Below are 22,305 nucleotides of genomic sequence, written 5' to 3' on the forward strand. Positions count from 1 at the left end.
AAAAAAGCAGTCCTGTGGATGCTCCCAACGTCAGGAACAACCCCCTCTGCTTTGACAGAGAAGCTTAAATCTCTCAAAGCACTGCCAGAAAGGAGGAGGAATGCAGGCTTTTTTCACAGCTCTTAATTTCAGACCTGCAGCTGAGGTAGGAGGCAGCTAGTCAATGGGGCCAGACAGGGTGTGGTGGTGGGAATGCTGGGGATGGCCCAGTGTTTCAAAGCCTCAAATTCAGGCTCTGCTGTGAACCACTCTGCAGGTGCCTCTTTCACCCAGACTGCCCTTAATGAAATTTCTGGGTTCAAATCATGGGGATACCCCCTGTATGTCATTTCAGGTGTTGTGCTGAATGTTTACTCCAAAGCACAACTCAAATTTCGGTTGTTGAAAGCTAAAGCAAAATCCAAATACAAACCCCTCAAAAAATCCAGACAAACTACTTTTTTGCACATATTGGCAAGCAGCATTGGCAGGTGCTTAAAAATGAGCTTATTTCATATAATTCCTGATGTAAGTGAAGAGAGGAAGCATTCTTACAGAAAAGCAGCTTTCTGGAGATTCCCAGTCTGGCTGTCACTACTCATGGGGTGTGGTTAGGGCCATGTTTATAAGCAAATACTACAATGGGAACTGAGCTTCTATGATCCTACAGGAAAATAAATGAATGGCTGGTCTTTTCTCCTTGCTTAGAAACCCTTCTTCCAGGCAGTAATTACCTGCATCAAAATGCAGGTACTGCAGCCACTGACATGAAGGGGAATCTCTCTGTCTCACCAGCTCCAAGGATGACAGCTCTGTAAGTCCTGGTGAGCACCACCAGATTCCACCAACTGGCACGTACAAGGTATTTAAAATGTGTGGAACTTCTTGTTCCAGGTTATGGCATAGTTTGTGCAAGGTCAGGAAAGCACAAGGCAATGCAAACAAAAATGGATCATAGGTTTAAAAAGGGTTTGTTTCCAACCTCTAATTTAGAAGCAGAAAGGTTTTAAACTGCTGCTCCCTCTACAAATCGTAACTGAAGTTTCTGTGCTTTCATCTACATCAAAGCTCTTTGGCTTCATGAAATATTCCACAGAATTACCTGATTTTTAAGAACAGCTTCAGTGCACATTGAGCCAATTCCAACCTTGCAGTCGCTATATTAAAATTAACAGGAGCTGCACCAGGGGTGAATTCACCTCATTGTCACATATTACAAGAAAAAAAGAGAGGACCAATATCACAAAGCCTTTAGAAAGTGACATACTTGGTTGTTAAGCCATTTTTTCCTCTACATGATGGCAGTAGTGAACAGAACACAGAGCCTGCCACTTTATGCTCTTAGCCAAGGATTACAAGATATTCAGATATAGGTCAGTAGCACAGTGAGTTTTAGAAGTTATTTTTAAATCACTAAGGGGTTTTTTTCCTATGGGCAGTTGATAAAATTAATTTTAAGTTGATGATTTCCAGGATGGAAATGTGGTTTTCATGTCAGATGCAGCAGAACCTAGGAAGTTCTGACTCCATCACCTACCTTTAAAAGGACAAAAATGCTTTTAAACTTGGCACATACATATTTCGTGAATCAGCTTTTAGCTCATTTCTGTGTTGGGATACTTGCAGCAGATTGGAAAAAGTGTTAGTACATGCCTTGCAGAACCTCTGTAGCTACTGATAAAGTACAGAGCTGGTAGTCTCAGTTCTGAATGCGGGGTTACTGTAAAAGGTAAGCAGTAAATCACACAATCTAACACTTTTTTTTAAAGTAAAGCTGCATGTGGTTGAAGTGTTTTTTCCCCAACAACACAGCACTTTGCAAAAGTGCACTAAATGCAAGGATGACAAAATAAGCATAGAGTAAATCCCCTCCATACTTGAATATCCAACATCAGATTTTACTAATACCATAAGCAAATGTTATTGTAAACATTGTAAGTTTGAAACTGTTAAAAAGTAGATTCCCAAGCCTAAAACTTACGAGCTGTTAAGTATCTGGAATTTTTCTCCTTTATGAAAACTCAAGTCATCTTCTGTTCTTGCTTCATAGTCATAAAGCGCCACAAAAAGAGTTACACCTAAAGAAAAAGATAAGAGGGTTATACTCCATCACAAAAGACAGGAGGGAAAGGAACCTCAAGAGATGATGTGGATAAGCCACAGGTAAGCTGCTCCAGTTGCTGAGGAGCAAACCAAACTGAACTCTCCAACTTTCTGAATGACCCTCAATACTCTGGTCTTAGGCAGCCAGTGGGCACTCCACTTCCTTCACTCTGCACAGTCACAGGATCCCAAGCAGGCAAAGGAAGTTGAAGAGACAGTTTAGACATAGCCATGCCAAGTATTTAACTACTGGAGGTGTCTCAGCCCACACTTTACACTCCCTGGTAGAGAGATGAGGCAGTTAGCCAAATTTGGCATGTACACATAATTTCTCAGCCCCAAGTAAACCTGCAAATTAGCAAAGGACCTAGCTCCACCCTACTTCAATTCTTCACACTATTTCATGAAATAACTCTTCCTAAAAGCAACATGCTGAGAGATTCAGGCCTCTGCTGTAGACACATGACTGGCACTAGGAGCACTAAAATAAGATGTTCAAGCTCACCTGTTCCTCCTCTTGTACGCAGCGTTCCTGTATGAGAGGAGGAGTTGACTCCACCAAACACAGTCAGTCCTTGGCCTCCTGTGGCATGGAAGTTGTTGTAGTTTGGGATTGAAGTCACACCAAAGCTAGGATAGTGCTGAGGAGTAGGATCTGTCCCATAGCGGTAGCCTGAGCTTTGAGTTAAACTGCCATCCCTCTCGTCAGTCAGTTTTGTTGCTTCTTTATCCTTACATTGCACACAGCCCATTATCTAAAATCCTAGGAGAGGAAGGAAAGGATAGGTGCTCATATGTTGATGCTCACCAGATGTCCTCCAAACACACATATGATGAGGCTCAAATTAAGTTCACTGCTCAAAAGTTAAGTACTTTGGGAAAAAACCTGCAGTGGTTTGAATATAAACAGCAACATGTTGGAAAAAAGCTCACACAAAATCTTCCCCTCAGGAGTTTTCCATCGAGGCCTGGGGAAGGGGATCCTGCCTGCTCTTAGGGTAGTGGCAGATCTTTGTCCAGCCCTGACAGGCAACATTTTGCATGGAGGGACTAAGAGGATGAAGCCCATCTTGCTCACCCTTTGCCAGGAAATGCAACTGGAAGGAGAAGGACTCAGCCAAAAAAGTGCAGCTGGAGGGGTTCAAGACTGCCCTCAGAACACAGACTCAGGCACTCAGCTTGTGGTTCATATTTGACCTTGCCAACTACGCAGGAGTGGACTTCACCTAAAGACAAAACCCTTCTTCCATTGCTGGAGCTCTGCATGGCAGGCAGAAAAGCAGCCACAGTGAGCCAAGAATTATTACAGCAGGAAAGTGGGAGGGAGCTATCAGAGGGCACAGCTGACAAAAAAAAAAAAAAAAAAAAGGAAGTTCCTTTTCAAGCAGTACTAAATTGAAGGCTAAAACCACTGGTAACAGGAGGTGGGGCTGGCAAAGGCACATGTTAAGAAACTAGAGAAAGTCCCAGAAGAATTAACACGTCAAATGCAGAGCAACTCCAAGTACAGATTCTGCACAGGATGAGACTGAGAGGGTTTCAAAAATTACAGCTTCAAAAAGGTTGCCCCAAGTTTTTTTAATTCTTGTAATCTCTTGTTCAGCACCCTCATGGGGGCACTACCAGCCTGGATTAATCTCTCTTTATTTTAGAGAGTTTATTTTAGCCTCTCTCTGCATGGAGGGAGACAGAGGGTGATTCACCACAGCTCAGAAGCAGTCCTGCAAGGTTAGTCCTGTTACCTGGTGTTGCCTTTCATCTGTAGCTCTAACTTTCTCTAATCCATGTGGTGGTGTGACTGAACTCTTTCCTATTGCCCAAGCTGAACTTAGACACAAAACCTGAATTTCTGGAGTTGGGTGGTCCAGATACTTGTCTGGATGTCTCCTTGATCTGAACCAGTACAGTGACTCTTAGATGCAACCTGGCACACAAACAACATACTCTCAACAGTGGGGTTGGAAGAGAAGTGGCAGAAAAAACCCTAAAAAAATTGCTTAATAGACATACTTTTTCAGAATATATAAATAGAGAGGGAGAAAATGCAGAGAATGGAAAAAAAGTACTATTTTTTCCCCCCCCACATTTCTTTTCACATTTCAGACCAGTATCTGTCACTTTGGGTAAATGAAAAGTCTATGCTTTTTAAAATTTTGTAATTTTTCTGTAGCTGCCAGGCTGGCTATTTTCTATGCCTTACCCCAACATCAACACAGGAAATTGGTTTTGACAAACTCATGGTATTCAGAAAAATAATGTTTCACCAGTGCTAATGCTTGAAAAATTATGCAGCAGCTCCCTGTTTTTCTGTGACAGTGCACAGTCTGGATACCTGCTTCCCACATCTCACCTGCCTAATTAAAAAGAAAAACACTTCTGTTGAAGGGTATTTTCTACAGTTTGCAGATACTTCCAGTTATTCTACAAGTCAGTTCAGAAAACAAGCATCATTTTGTTTGCCCAGTGTGACACCCATCCACAAGAAGGACCAGAAGGAGGGTCTGGGAAAATACAGGCCTGTCAGTCTGCCCTTGGTGCCCAGGAAGGTTATGGAACAGCTCATAGTGAGTGCAATCACAAGGCACACACAGGATCAGACCCAGCCACATTGGGTCTAGGACTGGACACAGCCCTCAGTGCTGTGGCCTAGTTAACAAGGGGGTGATCAGTCAAAGGCTGGATGCTGTGATCTCAGAGGTCTTTTTCAACCTAAATGATTCTGTTATGCTGTAATTTTATCTTTATTTATTTCCTGCAGTTAGCATGGGTCTACCCTCTCTTGCTCTTAGCCTGATTTAAAACTGCCCTTTTTGCATTTCTTTATTTCCTTCAAGACACCACATCCACTCAGCAGGGCTCCCCCACCAAAATGTTTGTCTTTTTGGGGAGAACAGAAAAATGGACTCCTGACTCTTCACTTGCTGCGTGGGTGGCATGAGCTGGGATCCCTAAAGAGAATGAAGCAACAACTGGTTGAGGGAAAGGGGTTTGCAGCCTGGAGGCTGCAAAACACACTGCTGCAGTAGCCATGCTGACCTCCTGCCTCTGCTCACCCTGGAAGCTGGGCTGGAGCTGGAGGTGCAGAGTATTGTGCATCCCCAGGACCAGCAGTGACACCAGGTGAGCCACAGGGACCACGAGAGGTGCACAGGTGCCCTGGCCAGCTTCATATCAGCTGAGAAAAACTGCTTGTGGAACCATGAAAACTGCTTTTACCATTTCAACAACAGGATGGTCTGGCTCTGGAGAGCCTTTGTTTGGAGATGCCACTCAGAACTGAGGTTTTCCTGCTCCTCTCAGAGCCTCTGTGAGCACTGCCAGGGAGTGAAGCAGGACCACACAGAAGGCAAGAGCCCTGTGGGGGGATGGCTCATCTCCCTGCAGAGCGCACAAGGCTTTGGGCAGGAGGGATAATCTGGGATTCACCACTTGGACCCTGCTACACCTCTGTGAAAGCGTGGCTGTGATATGCAGAGAGCAAAACGCGGGCAGTGAGCAAACGCTGGGTGGGAGACACCCCCAGAGAAACCCCAGCTCAGCAGGAAGGGCGGAGAGGTGCTGACCACCTGAGCAGGGAAGGGTAAGCCATTAAATCAGCCTGCTTAAAAGCTGCCACATGGGCTTATTCACCTCAAAGCAACTAAGTGATATGCAGGGTTTGCTGTTTAAAGAAGAATTTCACAGCCTTTTTGTTGGCTTGCAGACTTACATCCCTGTGAAACTCTATCACCTCCTCCCTTTCCCCTCCCAGCTCTGTTTCTCCTCTTATTTTTCCCATGTGCTTTCATGAAGAAAGTAGAGAAAAAAATGAAAGAAAAAAAGAGATAGGAAACATGAAATCTGTGAGACCAGTAGGAGGGAAAGTGGTTTTCTTGTTGCTCATTCACAAACGTTCAGCTGAGCAGGGAAAAAAATCCCCACTGAAATCTGGGAATATTTCATGTATAAACTTACAACTGCTGACAAGACAACCCTACATATTTCATTTACACACTGATAAGGAAAAAGTTGAAATGATAAATCAACTGCAAAAAGAAAAATTGCTACAAGTATTTATCCTGGAAAAAGTGAATAAACAAGGGAATGGTATACATATGTACTGGTAGTTTAAAAAAATGGTTTGGGTTTGTACATATAACTAGGAGTTATATGTATAGAGAACCAGTGAATTATGAATGTCTTGGTTTTTGCTTGCTTTATCTTTTCACTGGCAATGGCAGCACACAGGAAAGGAGAATTTGATGCAAAATGAATGACTGACAAAATGCGCTTTTTCTTTCTCTTGTCCCCTCCCACTGTCACAGTGTCTAGACAATCCAAGTATAAAAACTGCTTGATTGCAGCCTCTTGTAAAATGTGACAGAGGGTGTTACATGCACACATCTTTTCAAGCCAAGTCCCTGAAAGTTGTCTGTTCTTGGCTCAAAGAAACAGCATCGTGGGGAGTTGGCTAAATGTGAGAGAATACATGTATGAGTGTACATGCCTAAAGTGATTTCAGCTTACTCAGGGGTTTCATAGACAATAAATATCACCTCCATTCAGCACTGGCCTTTGTGTCAATGAATGGAATCCAAAAACTAATCTCTTTCAGTATCACAGAGCAGGATTTTAATATCCAAAAGCTTCATCTCCCTGCATGTCAGCATTTGGAGCTGTGGAAGGCTGGAATTATTCAGGCAGCTCTGAGATCACCAAACAAAATCTGGAGCTGTTTTACACTAAACTCTCTAGAGATGAGCACACAATGTTGCTCATCCAACATGCTGTGCATCTTAGAGTAAGGGAACAACTTTTTAATCCATTTCCACTAAGAAAGGCAGCATTTCTCAGATGTGTGAGTGTTATGGGTTGCACAGCATTATCATAGCCTGACACTGGTCACGTTAAAAGGCATGTAACTGGGCTAATTAAAATGAACTTTTCGAATGCAAGTAATTGAATTTGGTTATCTTGAAGTTGTGTTTTTGTGGGCAACGTAAAACATGTTTTTTTGAAAACATAAACCCCTCTATTTTCATGGGTTTTGAGACTTCCTTAGAGACAAATGAAAATAAACATTATATTATTTGTCTCCTTTCTTGCCCTTACTACATTTCTTGGACTCCAGCATTAATGTTGCAAGCAATCCAACATGTGTCTAACCAGAAGAGTAGTTTCCACCCACATTGTGGAAACATTAATTGACAAGGATATAAAATTCATTATATCAGTATTAATCATTTATATAGTCAGAGCACCTTAATCACTTTTAGCTAGGATACAGATGAAGGCTAAGGAGATATATTAACATTATTATTATTACTGTAAATCATCCTCCTTTGGTTTTTCTCTTTGTTCTTGATACAAAATGGAACCCAAAACTGAAACACCCAACAAAGCCAGACATCCACACCATTAACAAAAACAAAAGCCATCCTCTGCTAGCTAATTGAAACCTAGGAAAAGTCTAAGAGTAGGAGGAAAATTCCTTTTTTTATACTTCTATTTTAAAAGTAAAAGCTCCAACATGTGATATCTGAAAAGCCAAAAGTACTGATTAACCTTTGCTTCTGCAGTAGTAAGCATATGGATGGGGGGAAGAGTGGGGTAAATTCACTCTTTCCGAGCATCAGAAGTTTTCTCGTAAGCTTTTGCAACTCACAGCTGAAAGTCTGAATTATGGTACATCTTCAGAACCTTCTTTTTTTAGAGTTGTAAGAGAAAATAGGTCCTAAGAGTGTTTGAGAGGTACAGAGAGATGCAGGGAAAAACCTGCCTACCCTGCACCCTTTGATCCATGCTGTGGCCTCTCTCCTCCGACCCCTTGCACACAAAAGGGAACTGGCACAGGAGAGGGCTCCAGCCTGCTGAAGAGATGGAGAGCAGGTTCAGACCCTGCAGGGTGCATTCTCTTTCCTCCTGGACTTCTCTGGAATGAAATCTGGTGGCATATTTTTAAGATAACTTCTCTCAGTAAAAAACATGAAAGGGATAGGCTGGATGACTGGTAACTGGCAACTACCTTTTTCTGACCAAGTCTTACAAATCTTGTCTGGAAAGCATCAGCAGGGAAGCTGAGTTAAGAAATTGTTATGTAAAAAGAAATTAGAAGCACAAAATCCTTGGCTTTTATACAGTCTCTGTGGTGAACAGGCATGAATCAAACTAAGGGTTGCATCCAGCATGGCTGTGAAAAATGAAATCTCTAAGGGCCATCTTCTTGGTGCTTTATGTTTTGCTGAAAGCACCACAGAACTATCAGTCTGTGACATCAAATAAACCAAATGTTATGAGCTACCGTAGGATTGAATATTCAAAATGCCATACTCTGAGTTACCATGAAGGTTCAAGGAGGACACAAAAGGCTTTCCAAGAATAAGAACTCCAAGAATTTTTAAAAGAGACTTTAAAAATGACTGTGGAATGCCTCCTGCAGGCTGTATATGGGAATAATCAACAAAGAAATTTACCCCCAAGTTGAAATGTCTTACTTTCTATGCCCAATTAGTAGCTCCTGGAGAGAAACTGATGCATTGGTTATTTTGAAACACAACTCTGAGACACATTAAACTCCCCAATTTTCAGAAAAGTGTCACTCACCCACTTTGACCATTACAAGTCACTAGGAAGGCATTCCAAGTTGGGCAACAAATAGGCACTTTAAACCAGTCTTATGTAGGTCAGTAATTCTCATGCTGTCTGCTTGCTGACCTCTCTTTGACTCATATCTATGCTGATGGGAGCATTTTGGATTTCCAGTATTAATACTGTGTCAGTTTCAAGCCAACTCAAATGAAACAGATGGAATAAAACAGCAGCACTTATTGCATTATTTTTTTGTTTTTGTCTATTAACTCTGGGACATTTTAAAGGACTGCCTACATTCCAGCTTTGCCAGGGATTCCCCAGTTTTAAGGTCAGAGAGATACAACAAATACTTTAAAATTAAAACTCCTGGGTGTCATTCATTATTCCCCAGGCTTGTGGGTTGCAGGTTACTATGTATACATATAATTTTTACACTAAGGTCCAATCCAGAAAGAATATAATTCTACTGCATTGTGATAGATTCAGTTCAGCTTTGAATAAAGCTGGAGATTTGTGTAGAATTCTTGCAAATCTACATGTGCACCACACTTGTCATGCATGAAAAAATGTAAATCAGAGAAGACACAGTACTACCACTGGATGTCCTCTGACTGTTAAAGATATGCAGAAAATCTCACATACACAAAGTCATGCTCCTGAACAAAAAGCCAGAAACACCAGGGCAAAACTTCAAGTACGTTTCAAAACAACACTCAAAAATTCCTGGGCTGCATAATTTGATTTTTAAGGGAGACCTTTAATGCTTCACTCCCAGATTCTGCTTTAGTGGGCTGAGCAGGAAAAAACTCAGCAGTTCAATTGTTTATCTGCAGCAGTCAAGAGTCAGGCTGCTGCCCAGTGTCCATGGCCATCCATGGCTGGAAGAGCAGGAAGGGCAGACTCAGCTGAGCTCCTGCTGCCATACTGCCCTGGTTCAAAGCAAATGCCTTTTACAGTGCTGGAGTGCTCTCACTATTGTTTCTTGTCAGCTTGCAGTTGCTTTGGAAGTCCTCTACAATGATGGCAGAAGGGGTTCAGGAAAGGGAGCAGCTCCAGCTGCTGTGAAAGAGCAGACCCTGGAAGGGGCTTTGAAGTGCCATATTCTGCCCTGCTGTTCCTCCCCATTACTGGGGAGTGACTGGGGACACAGCCCTGGAAACAACAGCTTCCTGACACCACAGACAAGGTTTAAGTTGTAACACATGCCTGCAAAGCCTGGCCCTGTGCTTGCCCTCCCTCTTTTCCCCTTTGGGACAGGAACTGAAATACTGTTATGAAAAATGAAGGTCTGGGCTTCACCTTGCCCATTTAATTTCATCCAGCTTGGGGGTCAGGACCAGGGAAGAGGAGGTGCACGTGGAAGGGCTTCACTGAGCTACAACTAGAGCCTTGGCTTCTGCCAGAGGCTGTGAGCACAGCTGTCCATGGGACAGGGCGAGTGGTTACCCAGGGCCAGGAAGGAAGAGTGATGAATGTCTTGGTCCCCCTCTGGCAAGAAGAGATTTACTACAACCCAGACAATCTGTTTATTATCCATCTAGCTATATGATCTATTTATTACAAGTCAGAGAGGAAAAAGGAAGTCAGTGTTCCAGCTGGGCAGGAGGAACAATAACCACGTCCATGTGTTCTTTGAGGGTCAGTAGTGGTGGTGGGGCTGGCTGGCAGCTGTCTGGTGGGGACGTCACCTGGCAGGGCCACAGGAAGCTGCATTACCACAGTGCTGTTTGAGCAGCCCTAATCAAAAGCTCCCCAGTGCAAGAAGAGAAGATAAACCCTCCAACCTGCCCACGAAAGGACACGTCTCCACCCTCTAGGTTTTGTGCAGCTTCTTTGCCAGCAAAGTCTGTAAATGTCAGGGCCTCATCTTTTTCAAAAACCAGTGAGTGAATTCTCTTCCACTCCTTGTGATACATCCCTTTCAGCAAAACCAAACCAGAACAAAACACAAGAAACAATTAAAGGCTCATACTGCAATCTCTTAAAGTTACAGTAACTGAGTTATGCCTTGTACTGTCTCAGGGCTTTTATAATTTTGAAAAAAAGATGCCCTAGAAAAATGCAGTAGCTCTGAGGAAGGGTTCTTCTGTGGTTTTTTTTTTCTTTTCCCACTAACCTCCAAATTTCACTTGTAATATGAAAGAAAAAGTCTTATGTGTAACTAACTTCAGAGGGAAGGCCTGCAGGTTTTACTCTCATGAACTGAACAGCAATTCAGACTCAAAACTGCACATAGGAATTTTTTATGCTTAAAATGTGTTAAAAGAATCTTTGAAATTAAGAACTAACGGCAGCAGCTACATACAGCAAACACACTGCTTACTTTAGAGTTAACCCCCACAAAGGACAGATCTATCCCTGGTTCTGAGAGAACACCATGTAAATTCAATGGTGTGATTTCCAGCTACATTCCTCCTTCATCAGGCTGCTTGTGGTAGCTCTATTCATGAGCAGAGAGAAGTGGGGGCTGGATGGTCTGCATAAGCATTTTGAGCTAATGCACCTAAATTTTGAAGTGCCTTTTAAGTGTGTAAATTAGAAAACCTATAGCAAGAGAACAACTGCTGCAAATGCCAGAATAATTTTGTCTTGGAAAGAGAAGAAGTAAAACAGTGTCTCCACTGATTTCCTCTTTCTTTTTTCCCATTAGGAGAACAGAAAGATGATTGCAGGTTGATTCACACTGTTCTGATTTTTTTCTCTCAATTCTTATTTTTAGATTCTACCCAGGATTAATGGGTGTTCATCTGACCCACAGTATGGGAGCAGTGCAGAGCAGAGTGCCAAGTGAATCAGGATGGGCAGGGAAGGAAGGGGAGAAAGGGGAAGGACGGAGTAAAGAAGTTCTGCCTGTTTGCCACTGTGCACTATGAAAGAGGCATAGAAAAAGATTTTTCTCTCAAAAAAACCCCTCACTGCTCCTCCCCATCCCCCTTCACTCCTGCAGGAATGAAATGAACCCATTCTCTGCCTTGTCTGACTTCTGTGTTGTGATCAGAGAACTTGGAGGATGTGACAGCAAGAAAAAGGGAGCAAACTGAATCTCAAATCAGGACACTTATTTTGAAACCCTTGCAGACACCATTCCCTTCTCTTATTTCTTCTAGGTTGCCACTGCTAACATTTTAATAGATTTATTTAAATCCCTTATTTGTCCAGTTACACTGGGGGGAAAATACTCTTCTTCCTAAACATGAGCAAACATTTGCCAGCAAACATTGGCCAGCCCACAAGAAGCCCCCAGCTTTCTCACCATCACTGTAGCTGCTTCATCTACAACAGCAAAGATGCTGACAGGCGGGGTCCCCAAACTGGGTGGCCACCACACTGTGATAAAGGCAGTGAGTGCTGAAAGTACTGAGTAATGGGGACACACAGAAACCCTGCCTGTGCTCACATCCCACAGAAAAGTTCTCCAGTGAGACCTGTTCTCTCAAACCCAGCTGTTGCCACTGTGGTTTCAGTGTATGACAGCAGCTGACTGCTAGATGACATCTTAGGTAAGTTCACAGTGTCTGGACAGGGTTCAGTTTCTCCACAGCATCTCAAACCTTGCTGTGTGTGCTTCAGCTTTGGGAGCAGAACAATGTTGATAACTCAGCCATGTCTGAGTTATTGCTGAGCAGTGCTCACAAAGCATCAAGACCTTCTTTGTTTCTCACTCTGCCGCTGCAGCAACTAGGCAGGGGAAGGTTTGGGAAGGGACAGAGCTAGGAAAGCTGAACCCAACTGACCAAAGGTGTATTCTACACCCTCAGTGTGTGAGGAAGAGTCCACAGAGGTTTCTCCATTTCTGTGTATTTGAAACAAAAAGACAAAACTGGGTGGTAATCTGGAGCAGACAGGGAGAGTTTCACTGAAAATGACTGCTCTGTGATACACCTTGTGAAATACACAACTCCTGACAATTCAGGAGATCTGGAGATCTTGTCTGGAGTTCCTCCCTGTTTCTTAGCACAAAGAGACAAAAAGCTGAAGGCCACCGAAATTAACAACTGTGCTGTCCCCACAGCATAGGGGACACATGTCAGGTTTGTGGATTGTGTTGTAAAGGGAAAAGGACCTCTTGATAGGGAACAAATTGACACTCTAAGCCAGGCTGGCTGGGAGGGTCAGGTCAAATAAGTAATCACAAGCACATTTAGTACAAACCGGATATCGAGGAGAACATCAACCAGAGCAAAGGCTGTGAGAAGATGACCCTTTCCAGTTGCTTATATGCTAATTACAGGATTCTGAAAAAAATGGATAGAGCCTCTGCCTATAAAGTAGCAATGCAAAATAGTACTCTTGAAAAATAATTGCTATACTTAGACTATTATATTATTAACAGAAACAGCTGTAGCCAATTTAAAAATTCCAAACGGAAGAGGGTGGTGCCAGGCCATATGTGTCACAAATGACATCTGAGTGACTGACAACTAGAAAATAAATAATCTTGGAGAGTTACAGGGTTGATGAGCTTCTTCAACACTTATGTACAGGAAGTACAAAATCCCTTCTTGAGTTGCTTTGGAGACCTTATGTCACTAGCACTAACACAGGCCTGTCCTTTCCAAAGGGCTACAAATGACAAGTTACTAACCCCTAAATTCAAAGAAAGATTTGCCTTCCTAACCTTGTGAAATTAAGCTCTTGCCAATGAGTCATCTACAGCATCGGCCTCCCAGCACCAAAGGGGACAGGAGCAGCTCACAGCACAATCACCACAAGGTGAAGAGCTGAGCTCCACCACACATGAGCTAAACCCCACAGTGGTCACACCTGAACTGCCTGTGAGTCATACATGGGGTAGCATGGGAGCCAGAGCATCCCTGCTCGAGACTTTGTCAGTAGAGAGGAAATAGCCACAAACCAGAAGTTACTGGTTGTTTAGGCTGAAAAGGACCAACACTTCCTGTGCAAATAGTTAACATTGTCTGCAATCAAATCCAGACCAGAATTTTATGCAATATGTGAGCGTACGCTCTTTATAGATACATAAATTAAAATCCTAGTGGCATGCTTTCTGAGAAGCAATTTCACAAAACTAGAGTGAATGGGAGTCAAATCAGGCTGAAGGCAGAACATACAGAAAGTTGCTGACATCTGCAAGCAGTTTAAGGCATTTCCTAAATGCCTACAGTATTACAACCATGGAAATGGGCTAGATAAAAATAACACACAACGAAAAAACCCAACAGCTGGGTTTATCAGGGAAGTGAAAAAACATATAAAATGTTATATAGAAAACTGGTACGTGAAAGGGGAAAGAGGAAGAGATAATAGTAGCAAAAAAAACCCCTAAAATAAAGATGATATACAGGAATCAAGAAGATACTAGAAAAAAAATGTCGGCACATAAAAACAGAAATACATCTTAATTTTTTTAAAGCAGATTATGAAAGATGAATCCCGAACAATAAAAATTGTAGAAACGTTCATTACAATACGACAGCAGCAGAAGTTATTCAGTAAATGTTTCCAATTAGCACACAGGTAAAAGGATGGATGATCTGTTTATGATGATGATAATGAAATAGTTTCCCACCACAGCAGCCCCTGGAGAGGAGATGTTAAGCAGCAGATAAATGATTCTGGGTGATTCAGATTAGTTGCTAGAAATAAACTTGTCTCAGAAGGTTTACAGAGGTAGCCTTGGAGCTGCTACTGCATCTAAAGCACTTCTTGGCCTTTGGGGAAGGACCAGGGACAGGAAGAAGGTTCATACTGGGCTACTATTTGAGAAGGGTAGAAAGTAATTACAGGCCCATTGGATGAGTCTCCAGTATTTTGCAGAGCATAGAACAACCAGCACTGGCCTCAATTAATAACTTTTTTCAAAGCTCTGTAATTAAAGTCAATTAACTTGGCTTTAAGGAAAATAGATCCTGTCAAACTAATTTGACATAATTTCTTGTAAAAATTACAAGTACACTTGAAGAAGGCAGCATCGTTAACAGTATTACAAACCTAAGTCATTTGACTGGGTCTGTAGAATATCTTTATGAATGCTTTGAAGTCTACATGGGATGTCTCCATCTGTATAGGGAGAGCAGGACTCCATTGGTGGAGAGCACCATATAAGATCAGGCTAAAACCTTGAACCTATTTTATACTGAAGTCACTTTTGAGTCCACAGTCATATTAGAAGTATTAAAAAGCTGCTAAATTAAGGAAAGCAAAGTGTAACTGTAAATTGGAAACTATTTATTAGCAAACAAATGGGTTCCTGTTGGATTCCACAGGCATTGGTGATGATCCCTTTACTATTTAATAGTCTTACCAGTGACCTGGATTAAAGTTAAGTCATTGTGGTTAGACATGAGACTAGGAATGGCAGAAAACAAACCACAAAATAACAAGCCTGACACAGAGCAACTGGGGTCTGTAGAAAAATGGGAGAAACCAGTTTAGGTGTTAATATGGCCAAGTACAAAATGCCCTTATGAGAATGAAGAATCCAGGCCATACTTACAGGATGAGAGGGAGAGAGAGGACTCTATCCTCCGAAGCAGAGACTGAATGTGAGACCCAGGGTCCTGGGAAGCAATCAGCTCAACATGAATTCCCCACGCAAGGCTGTGGCCAAAAGGGCTAATGCGAGCCTCAGCTGTACAAACAAATGAAAATCAAAAGATGAGTAGGTAGGTTATGGTGACGCTGTGTTTGGTTCTTGTTCCTCTGCTCTGTGAAACACGTATCAGGTTCTGCTGCTCCATTTTACAAAAAAACTGTTGGAAAAACCAGCAGAGTGTTCAGGGAAGAGAAATTAAATAACTGGATCACTGGGCTACAGGAGGCTTCGTTATAAACAAAAATCTTAGAGAGAATTTTATTATTTTGTTCATGGTATAGCAGTATTTTTACATTGAATAAATTTGATAACAGCAGACTTTGATCTAGCAAAGGTAGAAATTGCACCGAGACTGAAAATTATTCCAATCCAGGCTGTGAACAGGCAAGTTTGTTCTGCTTGTTCAGCAATGATGTGTTATAGCAAATTAACCAGTAATTAACCCTTTGCACCACAGTTCATGAGGTACTGCCCATCTCTGCAAAGTTGAGAAAGTAACCACGCTTGATTCAAAAAGGATGCGTGCCCACGCACCTTGGGTAAATTGCTACAAAGCAGGAGCTCCTGCTGGTGAGCTGAGTGGTCACTGCACCACACTGTGCTCTATGTTGCCACCAAGAAACTCTCCTTCTCCTTGGAGGGTATTAATCCTGGCAGCCTTCCTGCTCACATCTTACAAAACATCTCCAGGGAAACCCCAGGTTTTTGGGGATGAGGTGCCATTTTAGTACAGATGACACCCAACTGTCCATCTTCTGCAGGATCTGCAGGCAGGCTCAATTCCCAGAACCTGGCTGCACACAAAACCTCACTGTACAAAGCTCCTCACACTGAGATCCCAAGGAAACCACTTTTAGGAAACTGATGGGTGTTGTTACAACTCCGCTACTGGTGACTCCTTGTTTCAGCAATTCACTTCATCTGCCGCGTGCCACTGGGACCTTGTCCCGGGGATCTGGCTGGGATCTCATCCAGCCACAGAAGGTGACCTCAGAGAATTAAGTTGTGGAAGAGTCCTCCATACCTCACTGGTATTTCCTCTCCCAAATTCACCCTTTTAGGATGAACCAGTGGACTAGCTATCTTCTTCATGGAAATCCTTTATGCAGATTGAATGGATATGAGCACTACTCCTGCAGGATCCTCCCAGGTCACTCAGGGCATCTACCTGTCTCCTCCTTGCCTTTCTGCATGCTTAGGGAGCTGGGCGCTGCCAAGAAAGCTTTTGGTTATCTGTCCCAAGGCTGGGGTTGGGCATTTGGGTTCCTGAGGACCATGTGTTCAGCTGTGGGGCCCTGGTGACTGAATTTGCTTCATCTCACAGGCTGCCAATATTTAAATCTGGTGTTTTTTTAAGGAGGCAGCACAAGCTTTTGTCCGTGCTGTCTGTCTTAACCTGGGCCTTTGGCCAGGAAGTATTAATCCTATCAATGTGCAGGAGTGGGAAGGCTGGAAGTGTTTGATTTGTGCCAGTTGCTGGCATCATCTCATTTTAAGCTTCTGGAATGAACCCATTTATGACTGAATGCTGCAGTGTAAATTCTGCACACAGAACAGATAAAATAATCTCAATTACTTTAACTCAGGACTAGTTCACATATGCCACTCCAGAGATTAAGAAGGCGTTATTTCATACAAACATCTAATTAAATTTAATTATGGTTCTACAGTTATTTTTATGTTAAACAGGTGGAAAAAATGTGTTTTTCAAACTTTTGGTTATGCGCAGTAAGTGACGCCTGCTAAAACACAGCATAGTAAAATCTTGGTCATATGTCACAAACATAAAAGAGAGATCCTGTCTTCAGTAAACATGTAGTACAAAGCTTCTGCAGAGTGAATCACAGCAAGAAAGATTGTAAAAATTTTAGGGAGGAAAAAGGCTTGTCCAAGTGTGGTGTGTATGTACGTGTATGTGTACATGCATTCACACACACCCCACTGCTTCAGCTCTGCTATATCCAGCATTCCTACCAACAATTCCTGTCAACAGTCAGCTCAAAACTCTGATTGGCAACTCCTTAGTCACTAACAGAGCAGAAGTTTAGGGAAAGCTGATTGAGGACAAGGTTTCAGAGCTACTAATAAAAGATGAATCAGAGCGTGTAAAAGTACAGTTTGAAGTGTGCATTTTTGCATCTTTATACTTTCTGTCCTCCTGGATACATTTTTCTCCCTCTCCCTCTGGCACAACCCCAGCTACATCCTACAGCATGAGGATGTCCTGTTAAGCACACATGCAACTGTGTTTTTAAACCTTGTAAAGGCTTCCGTCAAAAGACGTACCAAGGATCACATAAGCCAGACTCCAGAAACAGAATTTTACAGATGAAGTAACTGTGATAATCTTCCTAACTATAAGCATTAAAAACTACATAGAAGTAAAAAGCTTTAATACATGGATTTAAAAAAAAAATCGTTTTTTGAAATATTGCAAAATAAATCAGATGCAAGGCTTTTCCTTTTATTCTAGACACACAGAATTAAATAGGAAAATGTGAAACTAACCATCCCATCTGCCTTTGTAATTCACCCAGACTAGACACAGAAATGCTATGGAATTTAATGCAATGAACCCCAGAAGTGTCACTTTCACAAATCTCAAGAGGCATCATTGACCCGAGGCTGGCTGCAGTTTCTGCCCCAATTCCAGTTTAATGTATTCCAGTCTGACCCTCAAGCGACAGTGCTGCTGGAGAACACGCTAAGGAACAAATGCAGGCAATTGCTTTGACATAATTCTTTTGGACGCAGGCAGATCGAATGTGCTGATGTCAACAGAGACCAGAAAAGAGTTTTATCCAATCTCCTTTCCTCGCTGAAGAAAACAATGAGAGGAAACAAAGCACAACCCACACCCCAGCCAAACAACATGCCCACCTCCCAGCAGCAATACTGATACATGCTAAGAAAGGGAGAACCAAGGAAAACGTTCCTAAAGTAGCATTTGGAGGTATACACAGCATTTCATCCATAGCTTAAATTTACACAACTTGTGTATATCATTGGCTCTCTGCACATAACATGCATGAAACATCTGTCCTATAGGAAGTATTAATTTAAAACCCCAGGAACAGCTTAATGGCTGTTCAAACAGTCCTTTATGACCACAGTACATTCAAAAGAGTTCCTAACACAGCTCCCTCTACTTAATGTAAAGCACTCTTCTTCCCTTTCTCACATGCTTCTAAAGTTTAGGGGGCTGCATGGACCTGCTCTCAATATAATTGTCAGGACTATTCCTTCCTGCCCTGACACTCACTTAAATATCCAAGCTCTAGCGTGCTCTGGGGCTGCACAGTTTGAAGTCAGAGAACATTGAGACAACACTGACTTTTTTCTGCACAGGGACAGCAAGAAGAGAAGCTGGGAATATTTTTTCCATAAGAAAGATTAATTATGGTAGGAAACCAGATCAAGGATTCTACAATAGCTATCCTGAGAATAAAAGACTGAGCTAAAGATTTTCTTCTCCACCTAGTGATGCTGCTCCTGAAATGACTTCTGTAAAAAGAGGAAGACCCACACATCAATGATACAGTTTTTCAGAACTCACCAGGGAAAATACCAGGGTTGAACGTGGCTGGTCCTTCAACTTTATACAATAAACAACAAACAAAAAAGCAGATCTCAAGCTCATTTCCTCCTCTCCCTTTTACTGCCTCTCCTAAGAATGGCTTCCAGCTCTGGCATTTGCAGTTTTTCTTTTCTCCCAGTCCTCCAGCTCCTTCCCCATCAGTCCATACAGAAAGATTGTCTGCAATGGTTTAACACAAAAAACAGATGAGATACTTAAGGCTTCCCCTTTCTGTGTGCCTGGAGTGTTTCCAGGAAGAGAAATTCTGGTGAGGATTCTCACTTTGCTCTTCGGCAGCTACTTGTGTGGGTCACTCTGCCACAATAAAAGCCTGCATCTGTTACCTGACCATGACTGAGAGACAGACAAAGATTACCATTTTTAATGGTAACTTTTCATAGGAAATGTGGTCTGAGAGAAGAGTGGTCATGTGCGAGAGCCACTGAAGCTCCTTGATGTGGAACATTAAACCACCCCTACAAGCAGTAGAAGCAGACTTTTGTCCTTTGTCTACTGCCCTTTATGTGACCTGCCCCCAGAATGTGGCCACAAGTTGTGGTCCACAGCTTGGCTGAGCATCAGAAGCCGCAGAATCTTTTACTTTGTGCTGAGACCTGCATAAGCATCACAAGGCTCAGGCAATAAGGATTTTAAGCCCACCAATCATCAGGAATTATATACAATTTAGTCATAAAATCAGGAGTGGTTTGGGTTGGAAGGCGCCTTAAAGACCATCTTGTTCCAACCTTTTGCCATGGGCAGGGACACCTTTCACGAGACCATATTACTCAAAACCCCACCCATCCTTGCCTTGAACACTTCCAGGGATGGGGCATCCACAGCTTCTCTGGGCAACCTGTTCCAATGCCTCACCACCCTCACAGAGAAGAATTTCTTCCTCATATCTCATCTAAGCCTACCTTGATAAAGATCTTTATTAATGGCATAGGCATTGAGATTGAGCGCACCCTCAGCAAGCTTGGGGATGACACTGAGCTGAGTGGTGCCATTGACACGCTGGAGGGAAGGGATGTCATCCAGAGGCACCTTGACAGGTTTGACAGGTGGCACTGTGCAAACCTTGTGAAATTCAGCTAGGCCAAGTGCAAGGTCCTGCACCTAGGTCAGGGCAACCACCAGCATCTGTACAGACTGGGGGACGAAGGAACTGAAAGAAGCCCTGTGGAGAAGTACTTGGGGGTACAGGTGGATGAAAAATTGGTATGAGCTGGCAACATGGGACTCCAGCCCAGAAAACCAGCTAGATCCTGGGCTGCATCAAAAGCAGTGTGGCCAGCAAGTCAAGGGAGGTGATTCTGTCCTTTTACTCTGTTTTTGTAAGATCCCACCAGGAGTTCTGCACCCAGCTCTGGGATCCCCAGCACCAGATCTTGGACTTGCTGGAACAGGTCCAAAGGATGGCCATGAAGATGATTAGAGGGATGGAACACCTCTGCTATGTAGATAGGCTGAGAGACTTGGGGTTGTTCAGCATGGAGGAGAGTCCAGGAAGACCTTAGAACAGTCTTAAAGGAAGCTTACAAGAACCACGAAGAGAAACTGTTTACCAGGACCTGTAGTGACTTTTTAAAAAAATCCAGTTTTCAACTAAAAAAGGGTAGATTTAAACTGGAAATGGGAAGAAATGTCTTACAATGAAGATGGTGAGACACTGGAACAGACTGCCTAGAGAGGTTGCAGGTGTCCTGTTGCTGTTGCTGGAAGTGTTTGATGTCAGGTTGGATGGGGCTTTGAGTAACATGGTCTAGTGGCAGATATCCCTGTCCAGGGCAAGAGTGTTGGAGTAGATGAACTTTAAAAGTTCGAAGAACTGTTTTCTGTGATTGGTGATTCTGTTACTGAACTGGATTCTCATCTCTGTGATTCCTATCACAAAACACAGCTGGTGCAGCTCATGCAAACTGGGACTTAATGGCGCTGTGAGAGAACGTGTGGAATATGGGTACAAACCCACACCACTGTAGATAAAGAAAGCACGTACTCTCCAGGATAAAGGCACACGAAGAAGAAGGGATTAAGATACTCACGTGGTTTTGTCTAAATGCACATATGATACAAAACAAAAAGCAAGAACCAAATGCACTCACACCTTTACACCGTCATTTGTGTGAAGAGTCTGTCTATTATTTCTTCCATACTGTAGAGCCGTGCTTGTTAGGACAACCACAGCAGTGGTTATGTAGTTCACACTCACTATCTTTTCAGAGCATGAGAGATCCAATCATCTGCAGTCTTCCAATACTTCCCTCTAAACCTGCTCCTCTGACTCCAGTTTTCAGGGACAGCAGATTACTTGTTGTTTGTCTACTGCAGGCTGTTACAATATTTTTACAACAGGAAATGTGTGTTCCATACGTAAGAAAACTACACTTACAAGAAATAATGCAGGAAAGTGATCCAATTTCTCTTCTGCTTCCTTCCTTCTGCAGTGTGCTGCATTGAGATGTTTGTTCCAATACACAGATACCAGTTCAAGGCCAAGATTTTATTTACCCTGATGGTACAAAACAAGCCAGCACTTAAACTGCAACTCAAACACCTCGAGCTGTTGTGCTCCATTCATGTTCATCTAAGTGATTTAGGTAAGTGGTCTAAAATTTCTCTTTTCAAGGTTATTGAGCCTGTCTTATCCACGGCCCGATATTTTTATGGCAGTGCTATAGATTTAAAACTCCTGTGAATAAAGAACACTTTCCAAAGATGCAAACAGCAGAAAGAACAGGAAGCGTCAATTTGAAGTGAACCTCAGTACTGCAGACTGTAAGAAAATGTCCATTGTGCTGCATTTAGGGAAAATAACCCAACATCTTCACTAAGCACTGCACCTACCCATGGATGTTACTCAGCTACCACTGCTGAACAAAGACATCTGAGTAAGTGCTACACTTCACTTCTCTGCTTTTGGAAAACCAGTTTTTAATTTAGGAAGTCTGAGGTAGCCTTTTAAGAGAAAACTTTAACGCATTCTCCTATTTATTACTGGGACTGACAATACATGTATATAAAAAATTATAAATTATGTATATAATAAATTATAAATTGCCACATGCTATGCCTCCAGTCTGCAAGCTAAAAGCTGGCAAGAGACTCTATACTGCCACACGGCCAAATCTGCATCAGGCAAGTTGTTGAATTTGGTAAGTTATGAACACCAGCAAATTCGCAAGCTGACCAGTCAGTGCTGACTGCTCAATGCCAAAGTTCTTGGAAAGGGATAAAGAGATGGGTCAGGAAAGGACAGAACTCTGAATAGCTGTAAAAATAACATCTGAGTTCATTTGTTCTCTATCTCTCATGCTGAAAACCATCAGACTATTAAAACTCCCCACTGTATCCTGCATTTTTTTGTGAGCTAAGAGAACAAACTCTTTCATATTTAAATGTTAGACAGGTATTTAAAACACAAATGAAATCAAGGGATACTTCCAAAAGTTATGTTTATTTTGTATATGATGTCAGTAGTGTATTCTCCTGGCAAGGCAATTCTTTTTCTGAAATG

General features: G+C 42.5%; 1 protein-coding gene across 4 annotated transcripts in view; it reads right to left on the reverse strand.

The window, feature by feature from the left end:
- FYN (FYN proto-oncogene, Src family tyrosine kinase) overlaps positions 1-22,305 on the reverse strand; it is a 77,924-nt gene that overhangs the window by 38,869 nt on the left and 16,750 nt on the right. For 3 of the 4 annotated variants that reach the window (XM_031066677.1, XM_005418430.3, XM_031066675.1), the window contains exons 2-4: positions 15,110-15,244; positions 2,588-2,845; positions 1,961-2,057 (exon numbers count right to left, since the gene is read on the reverse strand). In XM_031066677.1, the coding sequence (XP_030922537.1) occupies positions 1,961-2,057; positions 2,588-2,834 (344 nt within the window). In that variant the 5' untranslated portion in view covers positions 2,835-2,845; positions 15,110-15,244. The remainder of the gene's footprint in view (positions 1-1,960; positions 2,058-2,587; positions 2,846-15,109; positions 15,245-22,305) is intronic. The other variant, XM_005418429.2, reaches the window with a different exon arrangement.

The sequence above is a fragment of the Geospiza fortis genome, unplaced genomic scaffold, assembly GCF_000277835.1.
Source record: "Geospiza fortis unplaced genomic scaffold, GeoFor_1.0 scaffold98, whole genome shotgun sequence".
Lineage (NCBI taxonomy): Eukaryota > Metazoa > Chordata > Aves > Passeriformes > Thraupidae > Geospiza > Geospiza fortis.